Source organism: Polypterus senegalus, chromosome 6 (genome assembly GCF_016835505.1).
Source record: "Polypterus senegalus isolate Bchr_013 chromosome 6, ASM1683550v1, whole genome shotgun sequence".
Lineage (NCBI taxonomy): Eukaryota > Metazoa > Chordata > Cladistia > Polypteriformes > Polypteridae > Polypterus > Polypterus senegalus.
The window spans coordinates 166,036,373-166,054,994 of record NC_053159.1 but is presented as its reverse complement, the minus strand read 5'-3'; the positions used below and the strand labels follow the sequence as shown (position 1 = coordinate 166,054,994).

The 18,622-nt window shown below is 39.3% G+C and overlaps 1 protein-coding gene across 1 annotated transcript in view; it reads right to left on the bottom strand.

Annotated features, from left to right (window-relative positions):
* LOC120531773 (sodium-driven chloride bicarbonate exchanger-like) overlaps positions 1–18,622 on the bottom strand; it is a 337,177-nt gene that overhangs the window by 8,758 nt on the left and 309,797 nt on the right. Inside the window, 5 exon segments of the mRNA XM_039757493.1 lie at positions 2,296–2,363; positions 5,175–5,297; positions 7,778–7,951; positions 14,169–14,237; positions 18,134–18,385. Of these exon segments, the coding sequence (XP_039613427.1) occupies positions 2,296–2,363; positions 5,175–5,297; positions 7,778–7,951; positions 14,169–14,237; positions 18,134–18,385 (686 nt within the window).

The following is an 18,622-nucleotide window of genomic DNA, read 5'->3' as shown; positions in this document are numbered from 1 at the left end:
TGTAAAATTCTAAACACAATAAAAGGGATTTGATCCTCTATAAATGCCAGTCACGCAGCACAGAGCTGCATTTTCTTCTTGTCTTTTCGAGAGCAGGGACTCAAGCTGTGCTGGTACATGCATTGGCAGACACAGCAGCATGACCTGAGTCAGAGTCACCATTTAAGTTGTACTTGTCATGGTGACTACTGGAATGGAAGACTAGCCCTCACATTTCTTTGAGGAGTCTAATAGAAGTCTTAAGTGAATTTCTTTGAAAATTAATTCCTGCAGTGCAATAAAGTACATACCTGTACATTCCCTTCTATACTATACTTAGGTATATATCAAGATATAATTGCTCTGACATGTTGGTTAAGGGCTGGTGCTTCATCGATGAAGTGTCTACAGTTGATTATTATCCATATGCAATGTGCACACTCTTCCCATTGTAAAAGGCGCTATATAGCACCCGACCCGGCACAGACCACGCAGAGGCAACGTGTACAAAACACTCAGGCTTTATTATTTTTCTTCAGCTGTGTGACACGTCTTCCCCGTGCCACACAGCCCAAACACAGTCCCAAAAGCACAAAGCCACAAAACTCACTTCTCCACCTTCTCTTCCACCACTCCTCCGCAAGCTTAGTCCTCCTCCTCCCAACCCTGGCTCCCCGAGTGGTGGTGGCTGGGGCCTTTTATAGTCCACCCGGAAGCATTCCAGGTGATTAACCACCTGGTCCTAATTGAACTTCCGGGTGGGGCTGAAAGCTCGTCCAGCCGGGCTGTGGGAAACAGGCAGCTCCCCCTAGCGGCCATGCCGGGCCCCAACCAAGCTGTGGAGGACTCCATCTCCCATGGAGCCCTGCGGGCAGTTGGGGAATCACCGTCGGCCAGGGAGGCTGCCACCAAGCGTCCCAGGGGAGGTATTGGACTGCCCATGGCGACTCCCCCGGAACAGAAGAAGTAGGGGCGTCCCTGCTGGGCATGGGACCCGGCTGTCCGTCACATCATGTATCCATGTATTCTGGATTTCATCCCATATTCCCTAGTATGTGTATGTTAGATTAATTAGTGCTCCCATATTCGCCTCAGCTTGGATGTGTATGTGAATGGGTACTGCAATGGACTGACATCCAGTCCAGGGTGGATTTTTGCTTTGTGTCCAGTGGTGCTTAATTCAGTTCAGGTTCATGGAAGCCAGAGCGTATCCTGAAAGCACTGCACTGTCATGGAAAAATTCACACTCAAGTTTTAACAATGTATCTGTCAATATTGTATTTATTCTTTGTTAGGGTTCCTTCTCTTAAGCAAAAAGAGAGAAAACAAGTGATGTGTGCACCTCGTGATCCTTTGTGCTTCTTTTGACTCGAAGAACTTTGTCACTACTTACATACTGCCAAGAAAGTAAAGACATATGTGGTTCCTTATATGGTGCGAGCAATTCGTTCCTAGTGTATCATGCCAGCCCCTGTCAGGAAACAGGCGCCACTACAGGTGCCTCATAAGCTTCAAACAGGTATTTAACTGGTACACATAAAGTATTATACTTCACGATTAAATACAAATACACTGACTTAGTTAAGACTGCAGCCTTAACTAATTGAGCCTAAGCAAAAATGAATGTAAAAGTTTTCCATCACAATAGACAGATAATGAAAGGCACTATATAATTGAAGGTGCTATATATAGATGTGAGAACTGTATATAGGCAATGTAAGCTAAGAGAGAGTCCTGTACTGTGGATCAGTCCATCACAAGGCCACATTAAACGTAGTGTGTGATGTAATACATCTGGTAATTTTCCTAATGAATTTGGAATGATATTGACACACATCAGTAATGTGTAATAAAAAATGTAATGTATACAAGAGCCTGAGGATTGTTGTAATTTGTTAGGTTATAAGATGCTCCCCCTGCTGTCTCAATTACTGTGTGTTTTGTGCCTGTTTTCACTTGGGAGCATTCTCAAAATGAATTGGGAGTAATGTACCTGTGGCTGTTCATTATTCTAGATTTCTTAATTAAACATTCGCATGTAAAACGCTGAAATGTCAGTCTTAGTTCGGTGGTGCGTTAATCTGATCAGTGCCCAACTGTATCAGTGAGTGCATGGCAAGTTGCTGTGTGGAGTGCTGCTCATTCACCGTGCAGACATATGCGTAATTTGACTCAAAGTTCTAAAACTCTTCATAGCAAAAGCATGTAAGCAGCCCACAGGTGGGATACAGTCCCAACACCAACATGATGCCAAGGTAATTTCTTGTACTGCTCATGATGTTTACTCCCTTTGTTTGTTTTAAAGTGAATTCTTACTTGAAGGATCCTTCCAAAGGTAAATGCACAATTCCTTCTTCTTCCATCGCCAGCATACTTTGCTCCTCCTGTGGAAAGATGTTCCTATTAAAATGAATGCCATAAGCAAAAGTAGCTCACTATTTACTAATTTCCAAATTCTCTTTCTCTGACAATCCTACTCAATCAAATTATACATTTAATTCTATATTGTTCCTTTTGATGAGAAAACAGTCAAATGTGGACCATGATTATACTGAAATTAAAACAACAGAATGGGCACATATGGTGTCTTAGTCAGAACCACATTGTTGTCAGTAGGTCTTTAATTGTAGTGATGTCAAAGTCCTGAACATTGTGAAAATATTTACTGCTGGTGGGTTAAAGTACAGTAAAACATTCAAATTTCAAAACCAAACAAAGGCACAGAGAAGACTTTCCTAAGGTACACCAGGGGGGAGGCTTTGGGAGTGGCAGGGTGACTTACCCTTCTTCTTACAATATCAGTCAACAAGACCCCAATCTGGAAGAAGGATAGTAACTCCACCTCCAACCTTTCCCATTCTGGTCTACTCAACTCAGAATCCCACATCGACAGGAAACGGGCATCTTTTGCAAGAGTACAGACAGAGAGAGGATCTCTCGGCTCTGAATGAGGTTTGCATTGTCCACACAGTCACCCATGTGTGTCAGAGGATCACTTTCCGGTTTCATCAATGGTATGTAATACCACTCTGAGATGAGAGGGGATGCTAACAGTAATGTCTCCTACTTTCTTCACAGCACTGAGAAGACCACCAGTGATGGCAACCGACCCCACCCCTTCTGGTCCACAACCTATAAAGCCTGAGTGTCTGCGGATGGAGGCGTCTGATTTAAGTAGCAAAATAACTGCGAGAGGCAGCCCCACCAAGCCAGACATGCTCAACTGATCTATAACCACAGAGCCTGGGTGGCTATAATTACTTTAGCTTTATTATTCTGTGCCATTGTGGGCCTGTTTTTGTTTTTTAAAGTTATGAAGATATTAAACAGGGTGACCTGACTGGTGTCCAAACATTTCCTTGGACTCAGTCATTATTCCTACTCGATCACAATCCTATTTTCCTAATAAACAGGATCATCACACTGAAGTCCTAGCCCTTTGTTATTTCCCTTGTGTTCTCATTTTGTTACATAATGTCCTGTCCCTTGTAGTCACAAAGAATTAAAAATGGAGGGATGAATAGATTTGTTATCCTGTATTCCAAACCTTTTCCTATTGTGTACACAAAGCATAGCGTAATGCAGCCCATTGTAAGAGCAAATGCACTACAAACAAGAATGTAATTTAGTATGAAAAAAAAAAGTGAAAATAAAATGCAATATAAAAACACACAAATGCAATGCAATACAAACACACATATCCAAGAACGACAATCTGATGTAAAAGGTACAGCTCAAAAATGCAAAAGTTAAGTCATGAAGCAGCAGAAGTAAAATGTAATACAATGAAAATAATAAAATGCAAAATTAAATCTATGATCAAAATAACAGTAGGGATTCCATGGGCAGAGTTTAATGGGTGGCTGGGCTCACCTTCCCATTGGATACACAATGCTATTTCGAGAGTAAGTCAATAATAAACTTTTTTGATCATTTTGTTTGGTTTGGCCGTGCAGCTTTCCTTGCTCGTATGTGGGAACATGGTGTGTCAGTGCTCATGCTGGTAACGTTTCGACCTTGATCACTCTGCTTTTCTAGTAGTAAACATGGCCACTCTGCTCTCAGTTTGGTCTGACAATTACTAAGCACAGAGAAAAGAGGCAGGACATCTACGTCTATATCCACTATCGATGACAACATTGTACAAGTTGTATTTTGCAAAGATAGAGCTGACAAATCTCCAATAAAGTCTACTTTTTTTCTAGTTTTTTTTTTTTTATAAATTTTATAATTGAATCTACCATAGACTACCATAAGCAGTTCTCTCTGGCATGTCACCTACCCTTTAAACAAATAGAAACATCCTGTACTTCATGTATTACTGCTTAGTTTATTGTTTCAAATTCAACTTGTATATTTTGTATTCAGTATTCTCCTTTCTTACAAGTCAGATAGTCGCTCCTATTGGCAAACAGACCCTCAATAGTTGGTCTGAACTAATGAAATGGCTACAGAGCCGTGTATCTGTGGCTTATGGCTGAAAGTGCTGGGTCTGAGCAAACCTCTATCACATGACACAAACACCACAAAACATGACCAAAAATTTAATAAATAAAAGTATCTCTTTGATAAATTTAAAATGCTCCAATGACTAAAACAATAAACCTAATCCCGGAACGCACCTGAATGTTATGCCATGTGTACATTTTCTTATTTGCTTAAAAAACAAGAAAGTACTTATTTTGTCACATTTACAATAAGAAGCCCAAAAGATTAAAAACATAGCTTTCTGTCACTTAAATATCATTAATGGCCCTTGTGTATTTTTTCAGAATTGTCAAGTTTTAGAAGTGAGACTTCCTTTATATTGTAACTTTATATTATGAACATTTCATGATATTTGACTGGGAATTTTGATGTAAATAGCTGAGCAGTTGTAACTCTAAATATTTTTTAAGGTTTGTATGGCCCTATCCCCCCAACCCACCCCCCAATCCTAAATGTCAAACCCCACCCATGCTGGCTACTCCAAAGTATGTGGATGGTAGTAACAGATTATTTCATAAATAACTTAAGAATATGGGTGTTCAGACTTCTCCTGTGGAGTAATGAGAGATTAATGAAGTGCTATTAGTCAGTCTAAGGCTCAGTAAGAAGGCTTCAACACCACAGGGGATTGAAATTCAGAAGAAGTGTTGAGAGATATAAATGGCCCCAGGAAATGCACACCAACATCAAGAAGGCTCCTTCCTTACCTCCTTCTGAGCATCTTCCAGTTTCTTCTTCTTACTCTCTGGCATTAAGTCATCCAGCCAGCTTAGTTCCCTCTTTGTAAAAATGAAATCCATCAGTTTTCGAATAAACACTAAGGCCAAAACCTGGAGTTGAAGCAGAAAGTCATGATGATCATAATTTCATTTTGACCGTATTTATCTAAATCAAAAAAAACAAATGAGGTAGCAGACGGAGCATGTTACAAGCTAACGATTCAAAACCATCATCAGCCACTGGTGTAAGTTTAAGTTTTTATGGAAACTTCTCACAAACCTCCATACAATTACATATGATTTAATGTCTGTACTATTAAAAGCAAACACTGTTTTTATTACTGGGCCAAACAGAACACCATTGGTCTGTTAAGAGCCGTTTTCTGCCTTGCTCCTGGTGACACCCAAAAAGATTCTAGACCTGAACTGGATTTAGCAGTTTTACAAAAAGAATTTTATATTATGTTACTTTTATTGCCACTGTGATAACAAAAACCATGTAAATGCCAGACTTCTTTTTCTATTGTGTCTTGGTTACTCTGCTTACATTTTAGTTAATGATTTCCCTGCCAAACAGACCATGTCCTTCAAGCCAGCCAATGCTGTAGAATTAAATTTGCTCAGTAACCTGCTTTGGTCATTGACAAAGGTAGCAGTAGTAGTTGTACTCTCTCAGGGGTCTGTCCTTGTTGACTAACTGTCAGAAAACAAAGTACATATAAGAGGCGAATGCTCCACGTGGAGGGAGACACTGTCCTCAGACTATTACTTTTTCTCATTTACATTAATGACACTGATTCCGCTATAATTGGTAAACTTGTGAAATTTCCAGATGGTACTAAAATAGGAACAATGGTAGACAATGAGGTGACGGCAAAGATAATTCAAAAAGACCAGGACATGCTTCAAAACACTTTGGAACACTTGAAAAATACAGTTCAATGTAGAAAAGTTTAAAGTGCTACACATAACCAACAAGAAATATCAATTATATATGCAAGATGGGAAACACTGTCCTACAGGAAGCAACCTTTGAAAAGGATTTAGGGGTTTATGTTGGCACAACATTTTCAGCATCTAACAAATGTGCAGAATCAATGTAAAAGACAAATAAAATGTTAGGTTACATCATAAAAACTATACATTATAAATCAAGGGATGTTCTATGTTCGATGACTATATAATACACTAGTGAGACTGCTACAAGAAAGACATAGCAGCACTTGAAGCTGTGCAGAGGAGAGCAACCAGGTGCATCATGGGACTTAAGGACATGTCATACTGTAAAAATACAGAGAAGTAAACCTGTTTAGTCTCGAGCAGAGGAGACTTCATGGGAACCTAATTCAGGACTTTAAAATTCTCAAAGGCACTAGTAAAGTAGATCCAGCAGAATTCTTTCAACTTAGTGGTGAATCACATACTCTAGGACAGCAGTGGGAAATAAGGGGAAGCCAGAAAGCACTTCTTTATCCAAACAGATGTGGAAATCTCTAACAAACTATGAGACATGGAGTTGAAGCAGAAACCTTGACAGACCATGAAGAAGTATCTGGATGAGATATTACGACAGCTTAGCTATTAGCTAACAAACAAACCTGATGGACTGACTGGCCTCCTCTCATTTCTCACATCTCTTATGTTCTTATGTAGTAATATGAGATTTTTTTTCATGTTTTTGACATTGTTAGCTGTTGTCCAGCATTGCTCAGCAAAGACGCTTGTTATATCAAAAACTTTATTATCTCTGTTCTCCATGACAACATGTCAGGTCAGGTGGGGGAGCATGCACTGGTTCAGTACGTTGCAACAACCTGGGATCCCAATTGGCAGTCCCCCAGGTAGATACGCTTCACATTCCCAACCACTGGAGATGACCCTCTATCTGCCACAGCCAGGTGTTAAATGGGCATTCCCTTAGCGTGGTCCGAACACTTGGGTCTTCCACAATGAGGATCCTGTGAGCCGGATCACCCTCGGGGAATCGCACCACATGGCTGTACTGCTGTAACTGACGCTACCTCACAATGCAGGCAATGTCCCTCATTCGGGAATCCATGAGCAACCGCTCATTCGACACAAAGTCAATCCAGACAGTGTCCAAGGATTCTCCAAAAAGACACAGTACCAAAGGAGTCCAGCCTTTATCTCAGGTCACTGGATAGTGTCCATGTCTCCCAACCATATAGCAAAACAGGAAGCACCAGGACTCTCAAGACTTGGACTTCTACCTTCTTGCATAGATGTCGGTAGCACCACACACTCCTTTCCAGTAACCTCATGACCCTGTATGCTCCCCCAATATGTCTGCTGATTTCTTAAGAAGAGACCACAGAGACATGAACGTCATGACAACATGAGATCAAAGATTTTCTTGGCCATCACTACCAACTACATGGGGTAAGTAACAAATAAAAATAATATCACTTTTAGGTGGAATGTTCCTTTAAATGTTTTAAAAATGTTATTATTTACACTAAATGATTTCAATGAAGCTGCTTTCATGGTGTTATGCTGACTGCTTATTATGATGTGGTACATAAGTCCACATTAATATTTAGTTCTTAATAAAATAGGTAACAAACATTTACCATCATTGGAAAGACAATTGCTGCTCTTGACGTCTTTATTACCCAAAGGAGAATCAGACAGGACAACTGGATGACAGTAAACAAATGGACTTTCCTTAAAGGAACATGCCGCAGGTAGATAAAGTCTGGTTGATGCTTTGCAGGCATTCCGAAGAGTTTTAATCGATCAAAGAGCTGAAAAGTAGAGAAGCAATCAGTCATAAAATAATATATAAAATACTGAGACTGGGAAATATTCAGTGAAGGCTTCTGAACTTAATACATGTTTCACTATCTTTATAGACAAATACACAGTTGTGAGTATGTGAAACACAGAGTTTTTTCTTGTATCATTATTTATTTATTAATTATTGTATGATTTATTTATTTAGATTTCTTTTTAAAGCTATTGAGTTAATAAAGTTATTATAATAATCATAACCTTTTTGCCTTTTTGCCCTTGTATGTATAAAGAAGATTGCTGTTGTATTAAGTGCACTGAGTATGAAGATTACAGTTAATATCTACTGTAACTTATCCCTTAATTTCTGATCTGTTTTTGGCTAGCAACTACAACCACACTATGCAATTCATGAATATTTTTAATTGTTTTTGACAGGCTACTAGTAACTCATCAGTGTTTTTAATAGTACATTTATAGAGTGGTCCAGATCTAATTATGCAATTTTCATTACGCTGTAACTTATTAAGTTTATTACATAGAGAATTCACAAAAAATTATTTTTGTTGCCGATAGATGGCAGCACCTGTCCTGCATTCCAAAATGGCGAGAAGACGGTTGTCAGTCGAACAGAGGGTGCAATGTGTTCGCCTTTTCATAATTGCATAATTAGATCTGGACCACCCTGTGCTGTGTTTTGCCGGTAACCGAATATCTTCCTTGAAATTCACCGTGTAGCCCATTTAAGCTGATGTCACATTACGCATGTTCTAGTCATGGGGTATCTCAGCTTTTCTAACCACACTCGGCAAACGCATCTCTGAACCATGTCAATTTAAATGACGGAAATCGCTATATCGATAAAAGCCATGTCACAATTATCGACTGAGTACTGACCTTGCAGCTTTTTTGACAGCCAGCTGTATGCCGCCTGACTGAGCTGGTGCTGTACAAAGGGCTAAAAGCTGTGGCAAGTTCGGCCACAATCTCTGCCTCATGGTAGGTAAAGCACAAGACATCAGACAGACAAGCTTAAACTTCTCTTCTGTTTGTGAGATCCAAAACACCCACGTGCCTTATTCCTGGGCGCTGTTTTCTATGCATTGTACTTCTGGATGAGCATTTATTGGCTGTCAGCTGTCATGCACACAGAGCCCACCACTACGTATGAAGACAAAATCAAAACGGTTTGATTTTATTGGCACAAGACACAGACTAGTCTGAGTGAGTCATTTCACAGGAGTGTGGCATTTGCTCAGGTGGCAGTTTCAATAAAATGGTCCAGTTGGTGAAATAGCTATCATGTATACTCACTGAAGGGGTCTATGAAATAAATGAGACATCACATTAATAATATCTGTGGATTTTCAATAAAGAGTTCTTAATTGAAAGTGATGTTTGTCTAAAAAACAGAGAAATGTCTTTGAAAAATCTGCAGTTTTAAAGAGTTGTGAAATAACAAGTGTAGGTCATTCTATCAGGAATCAATTGGACTAAATCACCAAAACAAGATAACCATTCAAAATCTGATGCCTCAGTTATCTTTCTAAATTCTGTATTAGGGTAGACTGTCACGACTGTGATGCTATTTATTTGTTTTAAGGCAAAGTTAAAATGTTGCCTTTTATAGTGACGCGTAATAATGTCATGCGCGTGGTATATGATATATTTTATATGTGCAAATAGGTCTTTTTATCTTTATTGTTCTTATGATTAATTTTCAATTTGAACTGTTCTGAAAAAGGTTTATTTTGTGCTTGTTTTGTATTTCATATTTTATGCATTTTGCTAGCCTCTCTCACTTCACAAAAATTTCTGCATAAATATGCCAATGGTTACAGTGTAAGTTATCCAACGATAGATAAACAAATTCTTCCAGAATATCCATCATAGTTAGTTTAAAAGCAAAGCAGCCCCTTGCCTGTCCTTACTGTCATTAAGCCTGTGTCATCGTCTGCAATTTTTTTCCTTTTCTTACAAAAATTCTCACACACATACAGTATGTATGTATCTTTTAAGATAACGAGGAATCATGAGTTACCCCAAAATGATTATTGTACTTAAAGAATTGAATCACCTCAAGGAAAATGGGAGATTAGTAAATAGCAATTAAGTAAGTTTAATGCTATAGTGCAGCACCTTTTTAATGAAGTCACAGCTTTAAAACAGATCGTTCCACTGGGTAATGTGTGTTGCTAAACCACAAATTTCCCACCCAGATTGTTTTTATAGGGATTTGAAGGAATTTGGTGGTTTTGCTAACTAAAACAAATTCATTTTTGATCAGCATTGCCACACTTATACTAATGACCTGTGTCATGCATACATGCCAAAGGATCACCTTCCATGTTTACCAAAGGTATGCAGTACCACCCTGGGATGGCAGGGGGACTGTCGCTAAAAGTCTGGTCTTCTTTTTCCTTCACTGCATTGAGAAACCGCCCCTTTAGGGCAATGAAGCCAGAGAAGCCCCTCCTCTTCCAGTCAGTTCCTTATAAAAGGGAGACATTCCTGGAAGGTGATGACTCATTTTGGACTAGGAAGTTTAATTCAACTCCAGACAAGCACTCTGTAAGAAAACCACCACAGCAGCTTGGAAGGCGGACAAGTCAACAGTTTATTGTAGCGCCATCGAGTGTGTGTTCTTGTTCTATTATTTTTTTGTTCTTTTTAAAAGCGGTTTGCTCCATCGGCACCCCAACTGTTTTTGGACATGCTGTGCCTCGCTCATTTACAGTTTCTTTGCTTACTGATAAACCACTTGAAATGGCATCTGCTTCATACGCTAAAAACACCTCAGCTTCCTTAGTTAAGACGCCTTCCTGAAATATGCACGAATATTTGACATGCCTTATTTGAAATATTATATATATAAAAAATACATTATTAAAACCCAGACAAGGAAACAAATCTCTTTATTATTGTATAGCCGACTATATTTTCTTAGAACGTTGGCGTCCTTCAACATCTGCAATTAGATGCTGCAGATGTTCTACCAGATGGTTGTGGCGAGTGCCCTCTTCTACGCGGTGGTGTGCTGGGGAGGCAGCATAAAGAAGAGGGACGCCTCACGCCTGGACAGACTTGTTAAGAAGGCAGGCTCTATTGTAGGAGTAAAGTTGGACAGTTTAACATCTGTGGCAGAGCGACAGGCATTAAGCAAACTCCTGTCAATCATGAAGAATCCACTGCATCCACTAAACAGTGTCATCTCCAAGCAGAGGAGTAGCTTCAGTGACAGACTGAGGAGATCGACCCCCCCCCCACACACACACTATACGACTCTTCAATTCCACCCGGGGGTGTAAATGCTAGCATTACTCAAAGTTATTGTCTGCTTTTACATGCATTTTTATTTCTATTTAATTTAATTTTTTTTTTTTTGTAGTATCAGTATACTGCTGCTGGATTATGTGAATTTCCCCTTGGGATTAATAAAGTATCTATCTATCTATCTATCTATCTATCTATCTATCTATCTATCTATCTATCTATCTATCTATCTATCTATCTATCTTTAAACTTTGGAAGTTATTTAGTTGCTGGTTGTCCAAATCTCCAGGAGATCTAAAGAGCCCCCTCTCCCCTGCAGCTCTGCCTGCATAGTAGTGAAACGGGACAAACTTTAAAAAATCAATAAACAAACAGGTATCACAAGCTAAGCGGAGGGAAGGTACACACCTAAATTTGCCCAACTCGACTCGAATGGAGGCTGGCATGTGAGTGAGGAGGTACCCCCACCACCAAGGCACCTCACTCGTGACGTCACACTTTCCCCTTCCCTCGGCCCTCAGCTGATGTCTCGGATTAGCACAAATATTTCTCTCCTGCATGTGAACTATAATACTTAGCACAATAAGAGAAGTCGTAGAATCAACCGGAATGTTCAAGCAAATTATAGAAAAAAAACCCGATCTAAATCCATTAAGTAGTTCTCTAATGAAAAGAGGACAGACAGGCAGACGTTGAATTATATATAGAGAGATGGTGCTGCAGAAAATTGTATAACTCTTGATTTTCCAGAGGATTGCACCTTAGTGAATAAACAATTCCAGCTTCCCTTTGTATTGCTAGTATTGATGGTGTTCCTTTTGGGAAGGGTCTAATAAAGTTCACCGCCACTCCTACTAAATTATAAATAATGGGTAGCCTTTATTCTGAATATGCTTCCTTTTTTGTTCTACTCAGTTCTAACCCAAAAATTATTCTGAGTTTTCTGTGGCTTAAGAAATATTCTCATTGATTTATTGGCAGAACAGGGAACTAACAGCTTGGGGTCCACAGTGTTTTCAAGACTGTGTCTAGTTGTTAATATGGCAGTCACTTTACTGTGGTTACTCTTCCAGATATTAATTTAATTTTCAGTGATGATTATTGTAAATAACAGTCCCTTCATCTCCAATCCCACCATTTTTAGATTGTGCCGTAAATTTTCCATTTATCATTTACTTTGTGCAGAGACTAAATCAATGGATGACTATATTATAGAGAATCTTCCCACATGTTTTATTCGCCAATCTAATAGTCTGATTGGAATTGTTTTTTGCATCCAAAAAAATGTGGCATACTCCAAACATGTATTAATTGACGAGACCTTAATTAAATAATGATTACAATAATTTCTTCACTTCTGGACTAGATTACATGTACTACTGTGTTCACTAAACTAAACTTCATTTATGTAGTATTTACATAATGCATGCTGTGTAATCTGATATAAATTAGTGAGAGGGGTGAGTGGAAAACCACATTTAACACTTACATGAGTCATAATAAATATCTTGTAATGCTGTATAGTTTGGCAAATGCATTTGAAGACTTTCAGTCATTTGTTTATGCCATTCTCCACAATTTATTGGACATTTTTGCACTAGCGTACATTGATAATTTTTTGTGCCAAGATTCTGAATTACATATAGGTCACATTAAGGAGGTTTTGTCTCATCTCTTCACAAATTGGAAAAATGTGAATTTCATGAAATTTCAGTCTTATTTCTCTGGGAGTAAAGCCTGTGAGAAAGGCCCTCCTTTGAGGGACTTTGAATTTGTAACCTTTTTTGGCCATCTATTTATTATGTAATAGGAGGTTCCCCCCGTCCGCCTCACTTGCCAGCCACTTCACGTCTCTGCCGCTTGCATTATTTAGAGGGGGACTGAACGCACCTCAAGGACATGCGGTCGCTCCTCCGAAACCCCCCTGTCTTAAACGGTGATACAATGGGAAACAAATACAGTTTTTTTTTTAACCTCCTTTTTGTTAGATCAGCTGGTGGCTGGCTGCTGCATCTCGCGCGGCACTTTGAACATTTACAAGCTGGTACAGCAGCTGTGCTACTCTTTGTCATTTATTTCTGGCCCCAGGCATGGTTAAATCTTTTGGCACAAAACTCTTGCCTCACGGCATGTGAGTTCTTGATATTTTATAGTTTAGAATTTAAAAATGGAAAAAGAATCTGAAAATCTAACAACATCACATTAACGTTTGATACAGTAAATTCTGAAAAGACTGATACCAAACATACTGTATATATATATAGGTTTTAAAATAAGCCCGATTTAAAGCGTGACAAAAAAAATGACATAAAAATCATCACCATTGCACTTTTAGGCTTAGGATTTTATATATATTGTGGTGAGTGGCTGGGGGTGCTACCCAACTGGGACACTCAGGAGGACCGGAGGAGGACTTACGCCTCCTCCAGACCATGTGGGGGTGATCGCCCTGGTGGCTTTGGGGACCACGGGAACAGAGCTTAGAAGCTCAACCCTATAGGGGTCCGTGGTTACCGCCAGGGGGTGCCCGAATGCCTGAGGAGTCCTGGCCCTCAGCACTTAAGCCACACCCGGAAGTGCTGTGGGCAAGAAAACCAGGGACACCCGGTTTCTCCCTCCATTTGTGGGCGAGACTCGGGTGGAAAAGGACGGAGCTCGGAGGAGAGGAGTGGAGGCAGTGAAGAGAGGCACTGAGGAACGGGCCTGGACTGAGGGTGATTGCTGCTGTGGCACTGGGTTGTGTGTGCTTCACTGTTCTGTAAATAGTGTAAATAAACGTGTGTGGTGATTTAAAACAATGTCTACCTGTCTGTGTCCGGGCTGTTCCCCACAATATATAGAGGAGATTATAGGCATGCATCTTGTTATTCTTACTATATAAATAAACCAATCACAAAAAAAGAACATGGCAAAGAAACAGATAGTTTGGACAAGGACAGCTTATTTAGAAGTGCCTACCTGAATGCCTTTTAGAGATGATGCCCCCATGTAGAGAAACACTCCGTACAGAACAGGCATGGGAATGAACTGGAAAAAGGGCGAGATAAATGAATTAATTCACAATACTTAAATAAACACTGTGATAGTTTAGTCAACAGGGAAGGAACATTTGGCATAGGGCTGAAGCAGTGCCCAGCAAGGCCCTAAGAAAGAGAAAGAGAAGCGCTGACAGGCATAAGACATGATCAGACCAGTTATCAAGGAAGGGCACTGCTGGGGGTCAGTGTACCCTGTATGCGAAAAGGATGTATCAGAAGGGCCAAGGGTAACGGCAATGAAGTGACAGAAAGTGAAACAGGGCCTGGCCCTAAGTTGGTGATGCTTTGTATTGGACAGTAGACAGTAGGCAACCTAACAGTTTACAAGAATGCCTGACTCTCTTCTGCAATGAAGGTGAGGCCATGAAGGACTAGCAGTAAGTCAGCAGATCTCAGGCCAAGACAGAGAGCAGCACAAGTCCCAGGCTGCGAGAGCAGTGACCATGTTGTCCTTTGAAGTGATTAAGCAGTAGGAGGGTTCCCCTGTAGATGTGACCCTCTTATGGTTACTAATAGCTGAAGGTTCCAGTTTAAAATTAAATCAATACAAATGCTTGAACACTTGTAACATTGTCCTTAACATGTATGGCCTAAATTAGGATTGTTAAACCATTTTCAGATAATAAACTCATGTCTGTCCACAGAAGTTACTGTCAGAAATGCCTGGAACAGAACTTTAGGTGTTATCTACAAGCTGTTGCTCCCCAGTGTACAAGTAGATCTGGAAACTGGAAGGTGAGTTGGTGGAAAAATAGACGGATAATGCTTCAGTGCGGTATTGGGAGCCAGAAAAGTGGAAAAGCCTCCAAAACTGGCAGACAGGACACCATCTGTGTAGTCAGGCCCACTGTGGCAGCTGGATTTTTGTGCCACTTTCTGTTTGATATTTTTGGGCTTTTCTTTCATTATTTTTTCCAGTTTTATTGGTTTAATAACACCACATTATTTCAATCATTTCTTGGCTCCTTTAACAGTATACTGTGTTATATGGAACATATACAGTGTCTTCAGAAAATATTCAGACCCTATTTGCTTTTTACACATTTTGTTACATTGCAGGTTTGTGCTAAAGTTAAATAACTTCACATTTGCCTCATCGATCAATACTCTAGAATGACAAAATGAAAACAGAATTTTAGTAATTTTGGCAAAGTATTTTGAAAATAAAAACTAAAATCTCATTGACACAAGTATTCAGACCCTTTACTCAGTACCTAGTCAAAGCACCTTTGCCCTAGAGCCGGGGTGTCGAACTTCAGGCCGCAGCAGGTTTTTATTCTAACCCTTTTTCTAATCAGTGATCAGTTTTCACTGCTAATTAACTAATTTTCTCTTCATTTTAATAGCCCTGTTTTTAAGGATTCAGCCCTCTGAATGGATTCTTTTCTTCATTGAATGACAGACAAACAGAAAGGACACATGACATGAGCCAACAGATGACCAGCAAAATTGGAGCTCCAAACTTCTCTTGAAATCCTCTCAAGCTCTATCAGGTTGGATGGAGATCATAGGTGGACAGCAATTTTCAGGTTTCTCTAGAGATATTCGAATAAACCTAAGCCACTCCTGTGTTGTCTTTACTTTGTGCCAGTGGTCATTGTCCTGTTGGTAGGTGTACCTTCAGTACTGTCTGTGGCCCAAAGTGCTCTGTAGCAGGCTTTCATTAAGGATATCTCTATACTTGGCTTCATTCAACTATCCCTCCACCCTGGCTAGTCTCCCAGTCCTTGATGCTGTCACCATCATGCTTCACTGTTAGAATGATATTGCACAGGTGATGGGCAGTGTCTGGTTTCCTCCAGACATGCCACATGGAATTGAGTTCCATCAGGTGAATCTTGGTTTCAGCAGACCTGAGAATTTTTTTTTTTCATAGCCTAAACGTCCTTTAGGTGCCTTTTCCCAGACTTCAAGTGGGCTTTCATGTGTTGTCTGGTCAGATTAGTGTTGCAGTGGTGGTTGTTCTTCTGGATGTTTCTCTAGTCTCCACACAAATTCCCTGCGGCTCAGCCACAGTAACCAATGGGTTCTTGGTCACCTGTCCATCAATTGCTCAGTTTGCATGGGCATCCAGCTCTAAGAAGAGTTGTGGTTGCTTCAAAATCTTATTCCATTAAAGACTTATGGAGGTCATTGTGCTCTTGGGAATCTTCAATGCTGCATAATTTTCCTGAAGCCTTCCTCAGATCTGTGATTTGACACAGTTGTGTCTCTAAGCTCTGCAGGCAATTCTTTCAACCTCAAAGCTTGGTTTTTGCTCTGATGCACATTGTCAGATATTCTATAGACAGGTGTGTGTGTTTCCTAATCATATCCAATCAACTAAATTGACCACTGGTGGACTCTGAACAGGTTACAGAAACATCTCAACAATGATCAATAGAATGGGATGCTCCTGAGTCATATTTCAAGTGCCATAGTAAAGGGTCTGTATACTTGTGTCAATGTGGTAGTTCAGTTCTTTATTTTTAATACATTCTCAAAAGTTGCTAAAATCCTGTTTTTATTTTGTCTTTCTGAGTTATTGAGTGTTGTTTGATGTGGGTATAACTGAATTTAAATGATTAGCAATAAGGTTTTAACACAGAAAAATGTGAAAAAAGTGAAGGAATCTGAATATTTTCTGAAGGTGCTGTAGAATACAACTGCAGATTCAGTGAGCTGGGTAGCCATTTGGACCTACAGACAAATCATGCGTTTAAACTAGAAGAGACTCATAAAGGAATTTAGTTCATAGCCATTTAATCCATGCTTACAGATTTTATTATTTCTTGTACTCATTTTTTATCTTTCTATTAAACTTTTACTATTTTTGTATTCATAAGAATTACCTACTGTATAAATGCTTTGAAATGACTTTAGCTTTTTTTGTGCTTTCTGACTCAGTGGCACAAGGAAACCCCACATGATATACCGATCAACTTGCTCTGATGACTAATTATGCAAGATATCAACATTTTTTGGGATTCCCGCTATTTTTCTCCCTCTAGACCCAAAAATGCCCTACTTTTTAGGCCATTTTAGATCATAGTTTGTACAGGAAATTGTACAGTAAACCAGCAGATGTCTTCAGTAGAAATGATGAGAAGAACGTGAACTTGTGCATACCACCTCAACAAACCAAAGGGGGTTCACCCCCTAAGGAGATATGAGGGGTCAAAGCTACTCCTTTTCACACAATTTCAATAAAATCAGGATTGGTAATATTGACCTATACACTAATATTGTTTTGTGTTATTTCAAATTTGCTGATCAGGACTATAAGAATATTTTTGATTATTGATTCTATACCAGTGGTCAGAGCCCACTAAGAGCCACTCCCAGATGATTAAAAATGGCAAATTTCAAACATAAGCATGTCGGATATCATTTTAGATTATTTCCAGGTCAGTGATTACGTATATGATGTTACTTTTGATTTTTGATCTTTTACTAAGGATCCAGCCCTCTATAGACTTCAATCAGAGGGTGAAACATCACACATTTCTATTAAAATCAACAATATTTAGACTTTAAACATTTAAGATTGAAGCACACATTTTAATATTTCAAATACTGTATTTAATGCAACGATTCTTAGTTATTATGTACTTCTACTGCATGAAGTTAATTGCTACATTTCTTATGAACACTCCAAACTAGGGTGGCTTACACTAATTCACATTTTTTAAGTATTATTGTAATTTACACATTTTTCTTGTCTCCATTGTGATTGTACTATTGTTCTTTAATTTTTTCTAAAGCACTCTGAGGTACATGAATATGTTGTATATACAGTATATAAACATGGTTGTTATAGCTGGTTCAGTTAAATGCTAAGCGGCTTCATATTATAATACATATATTTTATGAATAGCTATGTATGATGCCATGCAAAAGTATTACCTTAAGAACAGAAGTCATGAAAACAGAAGATCCCATCAGCACAAAGATCATGAGTCCTGTGAACCTTTGCTCCCTTATTCCCAGGAATTTGGGCTGCTCTCCTGGGGCAGAACATTCGGACTCAAGTTTCAAGCTGTTCACATGAGATATGGACAAAACTGTGGCAGCAACAAACCAGGGCAATCCCATAATGGAGCAGACACCAAGCATCACTCCAACTATGAACAAATCCAGGTGGTACCCACATCCTTTCTGTTGGTTGAAATAAAAAAGAATCAAACATCAATTTTAACAACATGGCCAGTTCTAGTTTAAAATAGAACAGAGGACTGTTCAGAGTACTAATGAACTGTAGTGTGCAGTTTTGCAGTCCCAGCTAATATGTCAGTTTTGATGTCTTGTTGTGCTTAAATGTCATTAGTAATAACAAATATTTACTAAAATATTTCAGATAAGGAAGACAGAGGTTTCAAGGTAAGGTTGTTCTAC